The 19,505-nt window shown below is 33.3% G+C and overlaps 1 protein-coding gene across 1 annotated transcript; it reads right to left on the reverse strand.

The window, feature by feature from the left end:
• Positions 1–15,507: 15,507 nt before the first annotated feature.
• LOC115980007 (40S ribosomal protein S24-1-like) lies at positions 15,508–18,882 on the reverse strand. The gene is made up of 5 exons (XM_031102184.1): positions 18,700–18,882; positions 17,686–17,727; positions 17,372–17,542; positions 15,844–15,930; positions 15,508–15,759 (listed from the first exon to the last, which is right to left on the reverse strand). Exons 1-5 carry the CDS (start codon positions 18,769–18,771, stop codon positions 15,721–15,723), a joined length of 411 nt encoding a protein of 136 aa, XP_030958044.1. The 5' UTR covers positions 18,772–18,882; the 3' UTR covers positions 15,508–15,720.
• Between the last annotated feature and the right edge of the window lie 623 nt (positions 18,883–19,505).

The raw sequence follows: 19,505 nt of genomic DNA on the forward strand, positions 1-19,505 counted from the left end.
CTCTCTCTTGAATTATAATCTAGAGTTTTGTTTTATGGGAGTTGCCATGTGGATCCATTATCATCAACATGATGTATAACATGTATGTATCATGTATGCATGCATGATACATACATGTTATACCTCATTATTGAAATTTGAAATGGGTGAGTTTCTGATATTTGGAGTAAGGGAACACAGTTTCTATGATACTCCTATTATGGATGGTGCTACCATGAGATGGATGTAAAATTATGCAAATTGCTTCTGGTCTGAGAATAAATGACTTTGTTGGTAGTGAGAGATATGAATATGCCAGTCCAAGGGATTCCTTGAGTCCTCATAGTCTGTTTTAGGAAATTGCACACAACCACTGTTGTATGTCTTTGTGAACTTTTCTTCCTCATGTTCCACCTAGCTATTGTTTTCTCCTCCTATGGTAGTTCAAGGATAATTTTGGCTTGTGTGTGTTTCTATTTATATATTTTGGCTTGTGATGTCACTTACAGTCTTTTGCCCTCTTTCTGTTCATAGTGCTGGAAGCTAAAGACGGAACAATTTCTGTGGCTTCTGCATTTTCTGGACATCAAGAAGGTAATTTCAAAGTTGTCTCTTATCTCATCTCCTCCCATCCCTGAAATGAAGATTTAAGAGTTAGCGTATACACAGCTGATCATATACTTTTTGGTGATCAAGTCAGTTGGTCTAGTTACTCTTTTTCTTTTTCTTGAATTATACATGACATCATATCATATTATAGTTTTACTTTTAGTCTTCATTATCACAAACTGACTCTATATGGAGACGTTTTTTGATCCTTTTTTTAGCCTATTTTTACCATTCATCAACTGGTAATCATCTTTAAAGAGCCGTTTTTTCCTTGATCAGTGTATTTGTGGAAAATTGTTTTTATAAAAGAATTATATATTCATGACTAGTAATTTCATCAGCCTCATATGTAGTCTACCAACTGATTGGTTACATTTATTCTGTCTATTTCAATCAATAGAGTAATGATTTACAAACTATTTACACCTGGTCTTGTGACATTATCATGGTGTGCTTTCCTTGTGATTGGCCAACCAGTTGTAAAGGATAGAGATCACAAGTTTTTAACCAAAGCGGTTGAAGAAGCATATAAAGGGGTTGACTGTGAAGATGGAGGCCCATTTGGTGCAGTTGTTGTTCATAATGATGAGGTAGTTGTAAGTTGCCACAACATGGTTTTGAGAAACACTGACCCGACTACATATGCAGAGGTTACTGCAATAAGAGAGGTTAGACTAAGAAATTATCCTCTTGGCATGTGTGGGTTATTTAATTACTTGGAGTATGGTGTCAATTTTCTAGGAGTTTTTTCAGTTGAAATTTTATGTCTATATTGAAGGAAAAGATGCTATTGATAATCATATGAATTTTAAAAGCTTATTTAAAAATCTTCAGTTGATGGATGAAGTTGAATGTATGCTTGAAAATAGCAGGTACTTGGTATTAGTTAACATATCCTTGCCATAATACCTTGTTTGTCTGTCTGTCAATCTCTCTCTCTCTCTCTCTCTCCCACAAATGCATGTTGCTATAATTGTTTAGGAGCATTTATTGGTAGATCTTTCATTTGCATTGTGCTTCAAATTGATTCTCATTTGATGATGTTGATGAAATGATGGTTTAGACTTGTAACAAAAGAAAAAAGAAGGGTATAGTGACTATAGTCATACTATTAGGAATAAGTGGTTTGTATGGCTTTGTTTCAAGTTTACATATAAATAATCTTGTTTATATTACAAATGCTTAATCATTAACATTTAGTTCGATCATTGTCACTCAGTCTCTCTCTCTTGATGTATAAATTCTGAGATTTTTGGAATTGTGAAATAATATACAGTTGTAAACTTGTAATTCTCAAAGGCATGGACTTGTGGGAGTAAATTATTGTATATACTAAATAGGAAAAAACAATCTTCGAAAATGTGTGGTCTCACATCACCAGTGAATTAGGTCCAGCCTTTAGCATGTTAGCATTTTCTTTGAGCACCTATATGCTGGGGCTTTCCCAAAATTAACCTTCATCAAACAAAGGTTAATTTTAAGGGAAATATGGCATAAATTTGGGGGGGGGGGGGGAAATGTAACTCATAGACATATAATGCACGATTAGAAGAATCGCTGAGTGTGTGTAATGCATCTCAGCCAAACAGAGTCTCGTATATATATTATGCCTTGACATTTTCAAACATTGCAGAGAAAATACTCAGCCAAAATGAAATATGTTCTGGTTACTATCTTCTTCCTCTCACTCGCATTCTCAGTTTCAAAGGGTATGGATGATGAGAGAGAGTCTCCCACCTATTTCACTCTTGCCATGCATTGGCCGATCTCTCTGTGCAATGCCGAACAATCGTGCTCCAAGAAGTTCAATCGTTATTTTCTAAGTTCATTCACAATCCATGGGCTTTGGCTGCACAATGCATATGGAGAAATACTAAATTATTCTCGTACAACTGAAGCATTAACTAATAGCAAGGTATATTTATAGTTACTAAGTACTTTAATTTTTTTTTTTATAGGAACTAAGTACTTTAAGTAACTAAATTAATTATTCGTTCATTGATACTTTAATTAACTAGATTAATTTTATGTGCTCACTGATTTAAGAATGAACTGATTACTAAGTACTTTAATTAACTAAATTAATTTTGTGTGTTCACTAATTACTAAGTACTTTAATTAACTAAATTAATTTTGTGTGTTCACTGATTATAATATTGTTTTTGTAGGTCAATATTATAAAGAATGAACTACATTTGAAATGACCAGACTAGAGACAAGGAGTTTTGGACAGCTCAATGGGAAAAGCATGGAAGTTGCAGCAGAAAAAGTGTTGAGGATTATTTTCGATTTACCCTGCATTTAGCTTCTCTAGTCCAACAATCTCTAGGAGTTGCGGCTCAATTAGTATTAAGTATGAATTTATTTTTCGAAAACATGACATTTTACTATGTTTTGCAATTTAGTTTTGAAGTTCTGTTGGTTGTTAATTACTTTCTTTCTGGGATGACATACGGCTATCACCAACCAAACATGGCAATGGAAATTAATTTAATCCAATGCCATATTTTCAGGCTATAAATGCTAATAAACAATTATGGGAGTCTAATGTCTACAGTATATGATTGTAAACACATAACTAAATTGAATTTTATTGTTATTGGAAATGTAATACTTTTTGTATTTCATTAGTCAATGCAACTATATTTGAATTTAATTGAAAAATCTAATGTATGAGCCTAGATTTTATCCTAGTAATCATAATATATTTGTTGAAATCATTGAAAGTGCTTTCACACGTGCAGTATCTTGTTCAAATTAGTATGATATATAGTATTAGGTGATTGAAATTCTGTCGTATATTAGTATTTTGTTTATTACTTTTTCCTGGATTGTTGTTGTTTATGTTAATCGTTAGATACTTATTAACAGTTTGGTTAGGTTCACTACAAAAAAAAAATGTTTATTACAACAAAAAAAATCGTTGCAATAACATCGAAGTCATTGCAATAATTTATGCCAAGTGTTGCAATAAAATTTGAGGTAATAAGTTTGTGCTACAAAAAAATTTTGTTGCAATAAACCTTAAATATTTTAATGAAAATTTTGATGTAATAATATATTTGCAATTGCAATAAACAATTTATTATTTCGAATATCTTATAGCAATAGGCTATTATTTCATGAATTTTATTACAATAGATTGTAAAGAATTTACAAAAATAATTTGGGTTCAAATTATTGTAACAGTATATTTATTGTAATAGTTAAATTTTTCATATTTTTTCTTACAATAGATTGTAAAATAATTAGAATTAGATCATTGTAATAATATATTCATTGCAGCTTCATGTTTGTCATTGCAATAGATTGTAAAATAATTGATATTTTAGTTATTACAATGTTAAATTTGTTGCAATAAGCCATCTCTTTAAAATTTCGATCTATTATAATATATCGCAAAATATATAATTGGTATCAAGTTATTACAATGGTTTCTTCAATTTAAGTTATTAAAAAAAATTGATTTCTTCAATTTAAGTTATTGTAAAAAATTTTCTAAATTCAATTTAGTATTAAAATCTCTATTGCAACTGAAAATTATAAATTATTACGACTAATTATTATTAATGTAATAATTTACTATTTTTAAGTTACTACTGCAACGAATTTTAATTTTTAGATGTGATATTATGTCTAATACCACTATACTAATTTTGCTGTATTAACGCTTGATATAATAGACTTATTTTGGTGTAGTGGTTGATTCTATCATAGGCCATTTCGTTTTCTCTTAACTTAATGGAACTAATCACTCAACGAGACAGAAAGTGAATATAATAATATAATATTAATAAGTCTTTGTGGATATGGCACAGATCGAAATGGGAACAAAAACTATGCGTGACTAAGAACATTTTGTTATATAAAAACTTTTCTCTATGGTATTAAACACAGTAGTTTTTTTTTTTTTTTGAGAAGTATATTAAACATAGTAGTTGAATACTGGGAATTCGTGTCTATTTATATGTGTGCACACAGGAGTTTATTAAACTGAAGGTAACATGTGGTGCTAATCTTCCAGCTATGTCTGAAATTCCTTAAATGAGCAATTCCTTTCAATTTCCATAAAAATAAAAATAAAAATAAAATGTGTCTACCTTTAAAGATATTTGGATCTTAAGAATTTGGTTTGGAATGATGTGGGTTGGAATTATGGGTTAGGTTTTGGGAAAATTTGGATGTATAATGTGTTAGAATCCTGTGGTGATTTGGGTGTTTGTTTGAATTGTTGTATGTCAAATTGTCAGTGGTGCTATGAATTCACTTAAGTTCTCTAACATGGTAACAATTGATGCTAAAGGAAGAGCTAGGGGCCTGTGTATATGCTTAAGTTCACTTGTAATTTACATTTTTAAATCTCTCCTTGTTTTGTTTGATTTTATTTTCTTTATGGCTAAAAGTTCTTTCTTTTTGGTTTTATCTTGAAAGGTTTGGGGTTTGGATTTTCTGTGGTTAGGTTTTCCTGAATTACTAATGGCAATTTTGGTTTCTTTCTATATAGGTGATCGCAGTGGTTGCAATGGATACCTAAGGGATGTTTTATACCATAAATTCAATGCCGAATTTCAACAAAATGTGCAGTTGAAATGTAACTTTAGACAAGGTGCACCTCAACTATTAGAGGTTCACATTTGCTTCGACACCATTGGAATTCCTAAACATTGTAGAGAACAACTTGATAGCTGCGGTGGTAAAACTAGGTTTCCGAGAATTTATTTTCCAGATGCAAATACACTCCCTAACAAGTGCGTTTTCTTTTTTATGAAATTTCTTTCTCTTTTTGTGAGTTTAAAATTTCATTTTTACTTTGGAATTAATTTTCTCATTTTGTTTTTCTTTTTGTTGTGCAGTTATATTAGCCGTGGTGAATTGTAAGATGCAGTCATGACTCAAATCAAAGATGTTGATGAGTGATTATGATGCTTATTTTTGGGTAATTATATGTTAATGTCACAGTGATGTAAGTGAACCCTTTATTCATCCTTAATTGACTTAAATGTGTTACTACAACTTTTGACAATTACAACATGGAAAATATATAGCTGATTATGTGTATGTGCTTACTAATATTATCTACCAATGTATGTGCATGAAAAAAAAATTATCATTATTTTTCAAACTAGATAACTGATTTACAATGAGATCGACTAACCTAGCATTTGCTTGAATTACCCAAACAAATCTTTCATCTGGAGGCAACTGAGAATATATTCCATAATACCAGATTATATGTGAAGCCAGAGGATGAGCAGGGTGGACATAAAGCAAATCAAGCATCACGTTGTTCCGAAACTTTTCTTAAATCCCGCATATAATAGATTGACATTGAGTTCAGTTCAGCATTCAAAACATATAAATAATATGCGACAGCATCTAGGTTTGTGCTGTTAATGATCCCATAGATGATAGCTATCTTCCGTGCTTGAAATTACAGTTGGAGCAGAGTAAGGTTCTAAACTGACAATGCTGGAAAAACCAAAGTCAGCACATGAAGGGGTTTGGAGTGTTCAGCAATAAGCAGTATCCAAACACACCCTCACGGTCCTTTTTGGTTAAATGTTTGTGGGTCAATGGTGATAGATGCATACTCTAGTTGGCAAGTGCTTTTTTGTACAGATTTGGTTAAATATTTGTGGGTCAAAAAGGTGAAGGTGGGAGGCGTAGTTTCCTGATGTGGGACAAAACTGTGAGGGTCACACCTAAACCCAAAGCAGCCTTCTAAAGGAGCTCACCCCTCCACAAAAATAATTAAAATAATCGATGAAAACTCTTTTTTTATTATTTTACAAGACATAAAATCTGCATGCACAACCCACAAAAAAAAAAATGAAAAAACCCTCCAATCCTAGTATTCAGTTTAATATATTATTATGCTTATCTTGAAATACCTATGCAACTAATTAATATTCTTTTCCCACTAGTTAAGCCCTCCACTCTAGAGGAAATACTTCTATAGTTCTATACCTAATCCTCACACAAGCAAGTGGTAGAGAGAGAGACATCGGTGCATGAAATAATGACCCACTTAGTTAGCATGATGACTTGGGTATGCACAAGTCATGACAAGAATAGGGACAGAGTTTCACCAAAAAAAAAAAAAGAATAGGGACAGAGAGAGATGTCGGTGCTTTTGTAACTTGTAAGTTAGGTTATCTACTATTTTGTCCACTAGGAACTAATATTTACTATTACATTTCGTTTTAATTTTATTTATTTATTTCTTATAAGCTAAATCCAATTATACAAGAATATTGTAGTTTAAGGGAGGAAATGGGAAATTAGCCATAATTTCCCAACTATCTAGTTAGTAGTTTCAGTTCACAAACTATATTATTTATTAGCATCTCGAGTCTAAAAGACTCGATTTTGGCCTATAAATCGAGCATCAAAGACTCGATTTCTATGCTCTAATTATGTCCGATGTGGCATATTTTTCCACGTGGCGATTACATGGAAATCAAGTCTCTAAGACTCGATTTATAACCCTTATAAATAAGAACAAATCAGACTAGAACATTAGAGGACAACTAGAGAAAAGAAAAAAACCCAGAAACAGAAAAGAGAGAGAAGATCAAGATCGGAGAAAAAAACCACTAGAACATCGGAGAAGATGGAGATCGGAGTGAGATCGGATAAAAAAAATCACCAGAACCTAGGCCGCGCGAGCCCAGGCCACGCGCGACCCAGGTCGGCGCGCGAGCCCAAGCCGCGCGCGACCCAGGCCATCACTCGAGCCTAGGCCGGCGCGGGAGCCCAGGCCTCGCACGAGCCCAGGCCATTACGCGACCCAGGCTCGCGCTCGAGCCCAGGCTGTGCGCGACCCAGGCAGTCGCGCCAGCCCAGGCCGCGACCCAGGCCAGGCGGAGCCCAGGCCGTCGCGCCAGCCCAGGCCGCGCGTGACCCAGGCCTTCGCGCGAGCCCAGGCCGCGTGCCAGTGAGGTGAGCTCTCTCTCCCTCTGATCTAAGTCTCTAAGTTTGGGATTGTTGTGTCTGGGATTTCTGAAATTTGTTTTTGGGTATTTTGGCTAGTACATGATACTTCAAATTTTTTTTTAAATTTTTTTGGTTTATAAATCGAGCCTTAGAGGCTCGATTTCCAGGTGGTTACCACATGGCAAAAAAATGCCACATCAAATGTGATTAAACCATAAAAATCGAGTCTTTGAGACTCGATTTATAAGCCAAAATCGAGTCTCAAAGACTCGAGATGCTAATAAAAAATATAGTTTTGAAACCTTAACTACTAACTAGATAGTTGGAAAAATTAAATTAGTTACCTAGATTCCCCTAGTTTAAGTAGTTGTCATTTTTTTTTTTTTATTTTCAACAAAAACGTTTAAGATTAAAATTATTTTATCCTCAAGCAACAAATTATAGAAAAAAATTATATAAAAGGATATATGCCTATATATAGTATAATAGGAATATGTAAGGCACCTCTCATGCGATAGGTGTGATAGGCATGTGTAAGGAATTTACAAGATTTCCCAGATTTATGAGAGGCAAAAATAGAGAAAATATGCACACAAAAAAAAAAAAAATCACATATGACAATATTTACGTGATTCGGCAATTTATCTACGTTCACAAGATTACAATAATTTTACTATTTTCAATAAAAAATACAAGGTGCGGCAATATAATTTTTCTTTCTCAAAACAACGCACCAAAATTCTAATAAAAAACAACGGTATTTATATCTCATGCAGAGGATTCACAATGGACTAAGAAACGGATCAAAAAATTTTCTTCGAGCTTAACCCAAGCCTCCACTCTATAGATTAAACCTCAAAAAATCTTTCATTCAAAACAGAATGTTACTATGATCATTACGGGATATGTTTTTCCAACTATGCATATATTTTATCCATAAAAAATTAAGATAATATGACGTGTACCACCTATTCTTTTTCTGCTTCTCTTGGCTAAAGGACAACTTATTCTACATTATTTTTTGAAATGACTAATGATTAACCAATATAATCAGCTTTCGTAATGTATGGGACTTTTTTATTTTGTTGTGTGAAACACAAGTAGCACCTTTCCTTTATTATATATGTATGTCCTATGGTGTGTATGGGCCGCTCACCTTGATTAATTTTTTTTGGCTGAACACTATGAATTGTATATGATCTTTATAGGAGGAGACAGAACCAAAATGTGAATCGATGATGAACTATCTTAAAGTTAAACAGAATGTTATTAGGGTCATTACAGGATATGTTTTTCCAACTATGCATATATTTTATCCATAAAAAATTAAGATAATATGACGTGTACCACCTATTCTTTTTCTGCTTCTCTTGGCTAAAGGACAACTTATTCTACTTTATTTTTGTAATGACTTATGATTAACCAACATAATCAGCTTTCGTAATGTATGGGACTTTTTTATTTTGTTGTGTGAAACACAAGTAGCACATTTCCTTTATTATATATGTATGTCCTATGGTGTGTATGGGCGGCTCACCTTGATTAATTTTGGTTTTTTGTTTTTTGTTTTTTTTGTTTTTTTGGCTGAACACTATGAATTGTATATGATCTTTATAGGAGGAGGCAGAACCAAAATGTGAATTGATGATGAACTATCTTAAAGTTACGCTTTCACACCTAGAAAGATCATACACCATAAATGTAAATTTCAAAAAAGCTTGTTTGATAAAAGATTTCTAGTAACGTTGTTTAAGTGTTGTATGTGGAAATACATGTAGGTAAAAAAATATTATGAAAATATGTGTTGTGTTGTTTAAACAACGAAAACTGTTGTTCAAACAACATTACCAAACATTCCATTATCTTCCAATCCACCCTGTAGGTTGGGGTTCTACTCCTTGGCCTAGAGTTAATTCCCATTCAGTGTCTTTATCAAGACTTGGAATCTTGACCTCCTGTTTGGTGAGAGTCAAAATGTTTCATTCAATTCACATGGAATAATATTAGCATAGATTTCAAAGGATTGAGAGAGGGCTATGCTACATTGCTACTGCAACAAACAAATATAATTTAGCCATGAATTTATAAACATGAAAAGTATTCTTCCAAAAAAAAAAAAAAGGAAGGCAACAATTGGCTCTTGTTTGGCTTCATGCTCAATTAGGTCACCCTTTTTAGGAAACCACACTTTCATTGCTTCACATTAGGGGAAAACGAAGGAATAATGCTAAGGATATAAACTTTTTTTTTCTAATTTTCTCAAAATTATGGTAATTAAGTTCTGCAACAAATTTACTCAGCAATTGTGAATTTAAACAAAGAAAAAATTGTTAAAAGGTCAATGTCACTAGAATTATTGTTCAAGCAATTAATGCTAAGGTCCAGCATTTGAATATAGAGATAGAAAAATATGTTTAAGATTTAAGGTCCACTTTAGGCTCTTTCCTAGTGCCTTCGGAAATGGTTTACTTTACGGTTTACATTAAACCTATAAAACGCCACCACTTCAAAACCCGGTCAAATCCAGGGAAAAAGGCAAAAGCCTGTCAAGTGTCTAAAAATTTTGGGGTGCAAGCTATAGCGGATTTGGATTTCATAGGGTTAGATTTTTTTTTTTTTTTAATTATTATTTTTTGTTTGACAAATTCAGAGATGACAGAGAAGTCGTGAAGTGTATATATATTTTTTTGAGAAGTATAGTTTAACAGCCAGTTGATAAAAAATAGCGGACTTGGATTTGGATTTTATGGGGTTATACATATATATATTTAAAAACGAGGTTATAAAAAAAATAAATAAAAAAATATATTTAAAAACGAAAGACCACTTGAGAAATTTTGGTTTTGACAGGCAGTTGATAATATATGCAGAGTCTTGCTTTATTTCTTGGACGAAATGATCTGCTTCATACCCAAGAATAGAGGTTTTCTAGTGAAGCACATGGAGCAAAAAGTGAAATACCAATGGTACCGACCAATTTGTATGCACATGTATATATCCAGAGTCCAAAACTGAAAACTCGTCAAACCGACCAAAGTTAGAACCATTAGCCCCACAAGCAATGCCAACTAAGAGGACTACAAGCCCCACAAGCAATAGCATTGAACTGTGACATTACTGTAAGATTCATTAGGAAAAATTTCAGCCTAATTTTCTTGTCGTAAGAGCTAAGCACTAGCCTTCTTTTCCACCAAAATGCACGGAAATGGCAGTGGTTAATTACTCGATCAAGTAATCAAGCTAGATGGTCCGTTTGGCAAGTTTTGCCATGAAAAGTCTTGTGTCATCGAATAAGAGAACTCGGATTTGAATCCCGTCTACACCAAAAATTCATTAGCATCTTGACTTAATAATAAAGATCAATCATCATGGAGCGAACACCATAAATTGAAATTATATTATATTTATCAAAAAAAATTATAAAATTTTTTCCAAGAGTTTTGTAATTTAACGATATTGCTTAGAATTTTTAATAAAGACATTCAATTTGAATGATTATGATTATTATTAACTCGCTCTCTTTCTCTTTTTCATGATAAATCCATAATTACTATGGGAGGGGGGATTTGAACAAAACACTATTTCTATTATAAGTTAGAACAAGGCATTAAAAAACTTTGATGCTAAAAAATGAATTCCAGTGTTGGTCTAAAGCTCTTTAGCAAGATTACAAATATGTAGCAATTCCTTGTTGGTAAAGGCTTACAAAAGATTTTGCAAAGTAGATTCCCTGCTTTTTCTCCGAATTTTCATCCCTATCTGCCTCTGACATTATTTAATACTTTGCTATTTGACTAAAAAAAAAAAAGAAAAAGAAACAATCCCCTTCATGCATATCTCATCTTAAAAGCAAACAAACAGTGATAATGAGCTGAACTGAATGTACTGTACTGCTTTCCAATCCATCTTTAGAGAAACTTTCAAAGCCAAGTGAATTGATTCCATTTTTCTTCTTTTCCACATGTACCGAACAATAGATTTGGCCAATCCTAAAGTGGAAACCACCAAGGTTTCAGACTTCAGAGTTCAGAGTGTCCAAACCGTTGTCACCCTAAATTACAAAGTAAATGGTTGGGATTTGGTACCCAATTGGGGCTACAAATAACAATTTGAAATTGATAGGACATGATTTCCACGCTGTTTCTCATAGTCCAATCAATTGATTTGGAAAAATTTTGGAATTCTCTTTTTCTTTTTTTTTCTTAGGAATATTTTAGGATAACTTAGCATCATTCTTCATAAGATTTTCCATGTTTACACTCATCTCTCCTTTAATTTAGAATAAGACACGTACCTCCTCTAAAATAAAAAATTATTTACAGTAAACTTCTTTGGATGACTGAAAAAGACTTTTTTTTAAATGAATTTCCTATTTTACCCTCTACTTAAACTATCGTCCATACCTCCTCAAATAGCAAATTTGAGATTTGTTTTCAAGAATTTTTTTTTTTTTTTTTTTCCTTTGTTAAGGTCTTATTTCGATCATCTAAGGGAGGTCAATGTAAATAATTTGCATTTTATGGGAGGTGTGTGTCATACTTCGTACTCATATTCCAAAATATAGAGTGGGTGAGTGTAATCACAGAAACTTTATAGAAAATTACTGCAATTTTCCGAATTATTTTGGTTATTTCTTTCCCAATTTTAAGTTGCTTTCATATATTTTTTTCTCAAATAAATAGAATCATTAAATATTAACATACACAACAAAACCTAATCACAATATAATAATCAAATTTAAGGTATATATAAATATACACCTCCTCTAGCCATCGCTCTTCACACAACCTCCGTATGCTTCAACTTACATATGATCCCACCCCCAACATCTCAATCCCACCTCACCACACTTTTCTACTGTTTCGGAAGGGCTCCTCCAAGGGGAGGCGAACCTCTGGTTTACTTTACGACTACACACGCATCTAGTGCAGTGGCTTGGAAGCAAGCTACCTTGACCATCTTCCGAAGTTCTAAATAATCTACGGATCAAACTCTGTAGGGGAGGACTGCTCTCACCACAAATAAATTCCTTAATTCTACATTTGAACAAATTGTTACTATAGGGGTAAGGGTCCAAGATCGTATATTGGGCCTTGGGCTTTATCCGAGAACATAGATAGATCCGAGGAGGAGCAAATAATTATTAGATGTTCCTAGTTAAAGTCCCATAAGTAGGGAGAAAATGAAAGGTTGTCCGAGAAGGTGCTCCTTCTCGGATTTGATAAATATGGTTCAAAGTATGTACTCTAGCAATTAGAGTGATCTTTCAAGAAACTCCAGTGATAAGGACATGCCTTCTCGGATTTGATAAATATAGTTCAAAGTATGTACTCTAGCAAATTAGAGTGATCTTTCAAGAAACTCCAGTGATAAGGACATGCCTCATGAACATACGAGAATGAAGGAAACCTAAAAATATCTAAAGGAAAGCTGCCACCACCGCATTAAATGCACTGCGGCTACTTTTTTTGTTGCATTTATGTGGAGAAGACTTCTAAACAGTGCTACCTTGGTTACCACAACTCACAGAGAACCAGAAAAGGTGTCTGATGGGACAGATACTCAAATAAGGGCTCGGATGATCAACAGGTGTAGGATAAAGATGGTCCAAATGAGGATATATAATGTGAAGAACTCTTCATGAAGGAGGAGAAAAAAAAGAATAGACTAAACAATTGAAATTATCTTTGTATCCAATTGTGATTAAGTCACAGAAGGAAGACCTCCTCGGATTGAAAATATATTAAGATCAAGTCTCTTGTTTATGTACTTATATAAAAAAAAAAAAAAAAAAAGTCTCTTGTTTATGTTTTACAGTCGTTCAAATTAAAGTTATCCATTGTTCAATTCATTAGAGCCTAGTTCTTCAACCCACTCTCTACAAATTTATTGTTTTAGGGTTAAGTCCACATTTGTTGGGTTAAAAGTTTAAATCAGGTCCACACAGTTACATAACACCAAACTATCTTTTGGGATAAAGAACAAGAACCAATATAATATGCCATAATCACCAAATAGATTTTGATCATTCTTAACTTTCTATAAGACTATATCGATTGATTATTATTTATTACCACAAAGGAAGAGGGGAGAGTGATGGTTGATAGGTTTGCATACTAAATAAGGATGAAAGAGAGTGATTATTTAACATTTTCTTCCAAACATGTTTGTTAATTGTATTTGTTAAAAATTCTTGTTTTCAAATAAAGAACTTAACAAATGGTAAGAACAATTATCATAAAACGAATGTCATAAGCTTGAATCATCTCTTAACTTAAAATTATAATAATAAAGGGAATCCATTTTTTTATCATAAATGAAATTAGAATTTCAAAGAAAAAAAATTTACTGACTCATCAGTAAAAGAATAATGAATTATTGCTAGATTTTTGTTCCAATTTCATGAATAGAGAGAGGACTGTACATTAAACTTGGGAAGGTTGCACTTAGGGACGTTTTGTCCATTTTTACTTTTTAAATATGGATTTTTTTTAATCACATAGGACATATAATTGGATTGCCTTCAAATGAAGCACAATCAATTAGTATTTTATTTAAATGTGACTATTTATTAGAGGCAACAGACCGGGTTTTTTCTGGGTTATTATAAACCGGGGTTTTACTCTCAAAATACACACATAATAGAAACATCATAGATAGAAAATGGAAATGCATACTTCAACAATCTCATTACAAGACAAACCACCCAGCCGCATCTTTTCAAATGTAACAAAGCAAGCTGACTAATCTCTAACCAATAAGGAACAAGGACACGCTATTAAGTTAACCACCAAAAATAAGAGATTTCACATCAACGTAATCATTGACCTAAACTACAGCATTCTCTATTGTTTTTAGCACGTTAACTAAATGACATTTTGCTAATTAATTGATAATTCGATGCTGACTGTTTTTCTTGTGTTCATATGCTATATTTTAAATAAGCCATGTGAATGCTCCTAGAATGCCTTTTGCTTGTCCAATCCAACACAACCATCTCAGCCGCATTGACTTCAGAACAGATAAATAGCTATAGTAACTCCCCCACTTTAGTATTCTGGAAAAAGAACTTCCGTTCAATACATATAGGGTCCGTTTGGATACAATTTATTTTGCTGAAAATTAAAAACTAAAAACTGAAAAACACTATAACAAATAATTTGGGACTATTGTAGTGCGTTTGGAACTTTTGTTTTTTTTGTTTTGTTTTGTTTTGTTTTTTTTCACTCCTTTCCCAGTAGACATCCCTCTTTCTCTCTCTTCGATATGCATAAGATTGAGCTTCCTCTTTCTCCCATGGAGTTTGGTCTTATGAAGAACTAATGTTTTAGTTTCTTGATTTGGGAACTCAGTGGTGGTGGATGGGTTGATTGGCAGTGGGTTTGATGGGTTGATCGAAACTCAGTGGTGGTGAATGGGTTGATCGATAGTGGATTTGATGGGTAGATCCGTTTGATAAGTTTGATTTGGTTTTGGTTTCATATGGATTTAATAGGTTTGATTTGCTTTTGGTTTCATATGGATTTGATGGGTTGATCCGTTTGGATTTTTTCACGTTCTTCCAAAACGGTTTTAGTTTCACTGTTTTGCTGGGTTTCAGATTGCTGGGAAGAACAAGTTCTTCCAAAAAAAATAATGAAAACAAAAGGAACAATACACGCATGCCAGTACACAAACTGAAGAATTATTGAAATGGTGCGTTGAGAAAAATACAGCTACGCATTTTGGGCGTTTCATCTCAGCATTTATTTTTTCTACTATAGCATGGTTCTCATCTGAGTTTTAAACGCAGACGCTGAAATAAGCTAACAAACGCGGATCCAAACACTACCATAATAGCCCAAGATTGAGCTGAAATTGTGTACTAGACAGGTAGACAACACAATTTCAATCTTATAAGAAAACCCAGAAGCATCATTTTATAAGCCCACCCCGCATGGTCCTAAAATTCTACAACTAATTATAATTGGCCTTATTCACAGCTCATTGATGGAACATTTCTGGAAATGTGTTGCCAAAAATTTCAAAATCATCCTCTGCATAATACTCAAAATCTGATAGTATAACAAAACATCAGAAAACACCAAAACCAATGCTAACAACAAAAGATTTCATTTTGAGAAATCCTAAGAAGAAAATAGAGCTATTAAATAAAGTCCATTGCTGCAAATCAGGTCTATAAGAATCATGAAAAACTCATTTCTTCTTTCCCTTGGCAGCATCTGAAGCCTTTGTCTGCAACACAAATGGAAGAAACAAATACGTAAGAAGCGGATTACCATCAAGAAAGCACCAAACAAATTTAAGAAATCAGCTTACCTTCTTTACTCCACGGATCTTCTTGGCCCTGTTCTTCCTTTCCTTCATCTGCTTCCTTGACTTCTCTACCTTAGTATCAAGTCCATTCTGCCATGGAAAAATAATAAAATATCAGTGCATATACACAGAACAATCAACTGTAAACACATGAAAAATTCTAAGTTGAAACATTATTTCAAGCTTAACTTACCATCAAAGCAAGGATGTGCAAGTATGACAGTATATTCAAGTGCAATGTAACAAAATAACAAAGCAAAGAAAACAATAGGAAGATGACATGTGTCCCTATCAAGTGCAATGCATGACTTACTAAACCACACCTAAGTGACCATATACAATCATTTTAAGTGAGTCGTGCACTGTACATGACAAGAACACATGCCATCTTTCTATTGTTGGTTGTAGCCTAAGGCTCCAAGTTTGTAGCTAGACCTAGAGATTTAAGTTAAACTTAAGAAGTTGTTTAAGGTCAAGTAAAATAAAAGACGAGCACTACCAATTGTATAAAAACATTAACAAAACGTAATGAAGGCTAGCCAGCTAATATTAACATCAAGATTGACTAGTCAGACCGCCAAATATCTAAACACAACATTGCCCAATAGACAAATAATAAACACATTTTCATATGACATACAACGATAATGGCTATTGTCCCCTCTTTAGCACTTATTGTTCATAAAACACCATAAATAAAGTGACAAACAAATTATACAAGTCAATGTAACTTTAACAGCAGGACCATTGAACCACAAATTTTTAAGGATTATCTCAAGTATATTCCATATTTTTACTATCACAGATCTGAATGATGAGATATAAACAGAGGAAACACTTTAATAAATAGAGCCAGATAGCAAACAGTATGGTGTTACACAGAATTAACAGAAAAAGGGGGGGATGAGGAAGGAGATTTGTGGAAAATTTTGGAAACTTGCAACAGAATTCGCATATTTAGAATAAATTTATGAGGTATCTAAGCAAGATGCCTATTAGCTACAGAGAATAACAGCATAAATTAAGCATAACACCAAAAAAATTTATTGTGTTTTTTTTCTTTTTTTCTTCCTTGTAAATTTTTGGATTGCTTTGTGCTCTTTTTGCATAAAGTATCTATTTCAATATAATTCTTTCTTGCTTATAAAATAAATATTTCCAGAACAAAAAAGTTATGGTAGAAACAAACAAGGAACAAGAATAAAAAAAATAGATCGAACTGCAAACTACAATCACCCAACAACCCATGGTGCAACCTAAAAGTATAAAGCAACATTAATAGAACAACAGATATATCTTTAATAAACAGCAACACCTTTATCAACCAAATGGGCATTGATCCCACAATGTCAACCTTCATCCTCCATCCTATTCTTACAGGGAGAGGATACACTCGAGACAGAACTCATCCCCCTCCCTCTTTTTTTTGTGAGGGGTGGGGTGACGAATTAATAAATCAAACCAAAACTGGTTAATATTAATCAATAAATTAGAATTACAAATTAAGCAAAAGTAGGCCATATAAAATTACCCTGATGAGCCTGTACTTGGGTTCGTATTTTTTGGCATTCTCAACAGAGTCATAAATCAAACCAAAACCGGTTGATTTTCCACCTCCAAAGTGAGTCCGGAACTTGAAAACGAAGATTGCATTTGTGTCTTTCACTTCATACATCTTTGACAGCTTCTCCTTCAGCTCAGCCTTTATATTACAGAAAATGAAAACCCCAATTCAATTAATGATGCCATTTAGTTGCTCAACAGTATATTAGAAGTTTAACAGTCCGGAACATTTCTTTTCTTTTTTGTATATGTATAAACATCTGTCATTGAATTTGGATTTACCTTGGAAACATTGGGTCTTCCTGGATGAAGAACATCAATGACCTGCAACAAAAGAGCATCAAAATAAACAGGGCTTTCAAGTCAAAAAAAATCATAATCTCTTATTGTTGGAAATAAATTACATCCAACATTTTGTGTCAGGAAAAAAAGCAGAAAGACCTAACCTAAGTTCTGTTTGTGAAAAAACAAATGGTAAGAATCAGAACCTTTTTTTCCAGGATGACAATAAACAACATTTAATCCAACTCTAAATCACATAATTGACAACTTTTTGTACACAGTCAATCTTAATTCACAATTAATTTAAACACATTGCTAACTAGAAATAATTTACTCCTATAAATTGAGGATAACAACCTACCTTCTTTTCCATAACTTTAACAACTTATCTTCTTTTCCATAAGATCACACACCAAGGATTCAATATCTAAGTCCCACTAAAACTTCTCAGGTTGAACCTTTAAATAGTAGCTGAAACAACACAAACCCCATTTTGACCTGATTGGTCACCTAGAAATGAGGGAAAACAAGCACCATCAGAAGCTTATCCCTTACACTTACACTTCCCAGTTCCTATTAAGGTCCCGAATAGGTCAGCAATAATTAATTTGGGCGCCAATCGAATGCAATAACCAGCTCATATTTCCATTCCTTAATGCTTGGAGATTATCATACTAATTGAGATCCAACATTTCTACAATCTGTTTTGTTATATCTAATCTCGCAACAAGAACCCAAATGAAAAAAAAAAAAACATAGAAAAACAGACACTAACAACACAAACCCATTAGTCCCTGTTTGCATACCAAGAAAAATAACACAATAAAACAACATAACTTCACATAAAACACAAAACCCCACCAACCCATCAGATCCAAAGTTGTTCTTTTTCATCGATATGAAAAGGGTTGTTCCTAAAAGATCTAAAATTTTGTTTGGTAACCGAGAATTCGAAGGGAAAACGCTATACAAAAGTGAAAATGGGAAAATTTTCAAAAATAAAATAAAACTCACGAATTGTTTTCTGGAGAGAAGCCTGTTGGTCATGAACTTCCTGGTACGGATAGTCACTGCCTTTTCCGCCATGTTTGCTTGTTTGAAGATTGGTTTGCGAAGTACAGGGGCGCGACTAAGGCCACAAACACACACACAGAATCTCACACACTCGCGCAGGCAATAGAGGCAGCTCAGAGACAAATATTAGGGTTTTATATATAGAGCTAGGGTTTCCAAATGATGCTCTCAAATGGGACTGCGTGGGTTGGGTTTGTTGGGCTGGGCTGGGCCGGAGAAGAAAAAACTAAACTTCTTTTAAATTGGACTATATGGGCCATTTGGGAGTTGAGAGTTGGGACCATACAAATTTCTGGCAGGCCTCATTTTTATTTTATTTTTAAAGACTTTTTGGTGTGGAATATATGACTTGTAAAGAACTAATGAGTTGGTTCCTCAAAAAAAAAAACAAAACAAAACAAAACAAAAAAGAAAAGAACTAATGAGTTATGATTTCAATTTTTTTTATGTATTTATTTTTAAATATGCCCCTTTAATCCATTGATTTTTTTTTAGTACCAAGGAGTAGATAGATATTAAATGCAAACCATTTTTATATTACAAAGTTTAGTTCTAGCAAGGTCTCCACCATAGGTAATAGGTTATCAAATAGAACTTATCGTTGTCTGAGTCGTTGAACTACAAGGCTTCTATCCATATCTCACTCTGATTTAAATGGATTTTGCTTTTCCCTCAATGGGTGGTGGTGACCTTTTTTTGATTATCTATTTGACCAATCCAACTTTGACTACAACATCTCATCTTCC

Source organism: Quercus lobata, chromosome 3, assembly GCF_001633185.2.
Source record: "Quercus lobata isolate SW786 chromosome 3, ValleyOak3.0 Primary Assembly, whole genome shotgun sequence".
In the NCBI taxonomy this organism is placed as follows: Eukaryota; Viridiplantae; Streptophyta; class Magnoliopsida; order Fagales; family Fagaceae; genus Quercus; species Quercus lobata.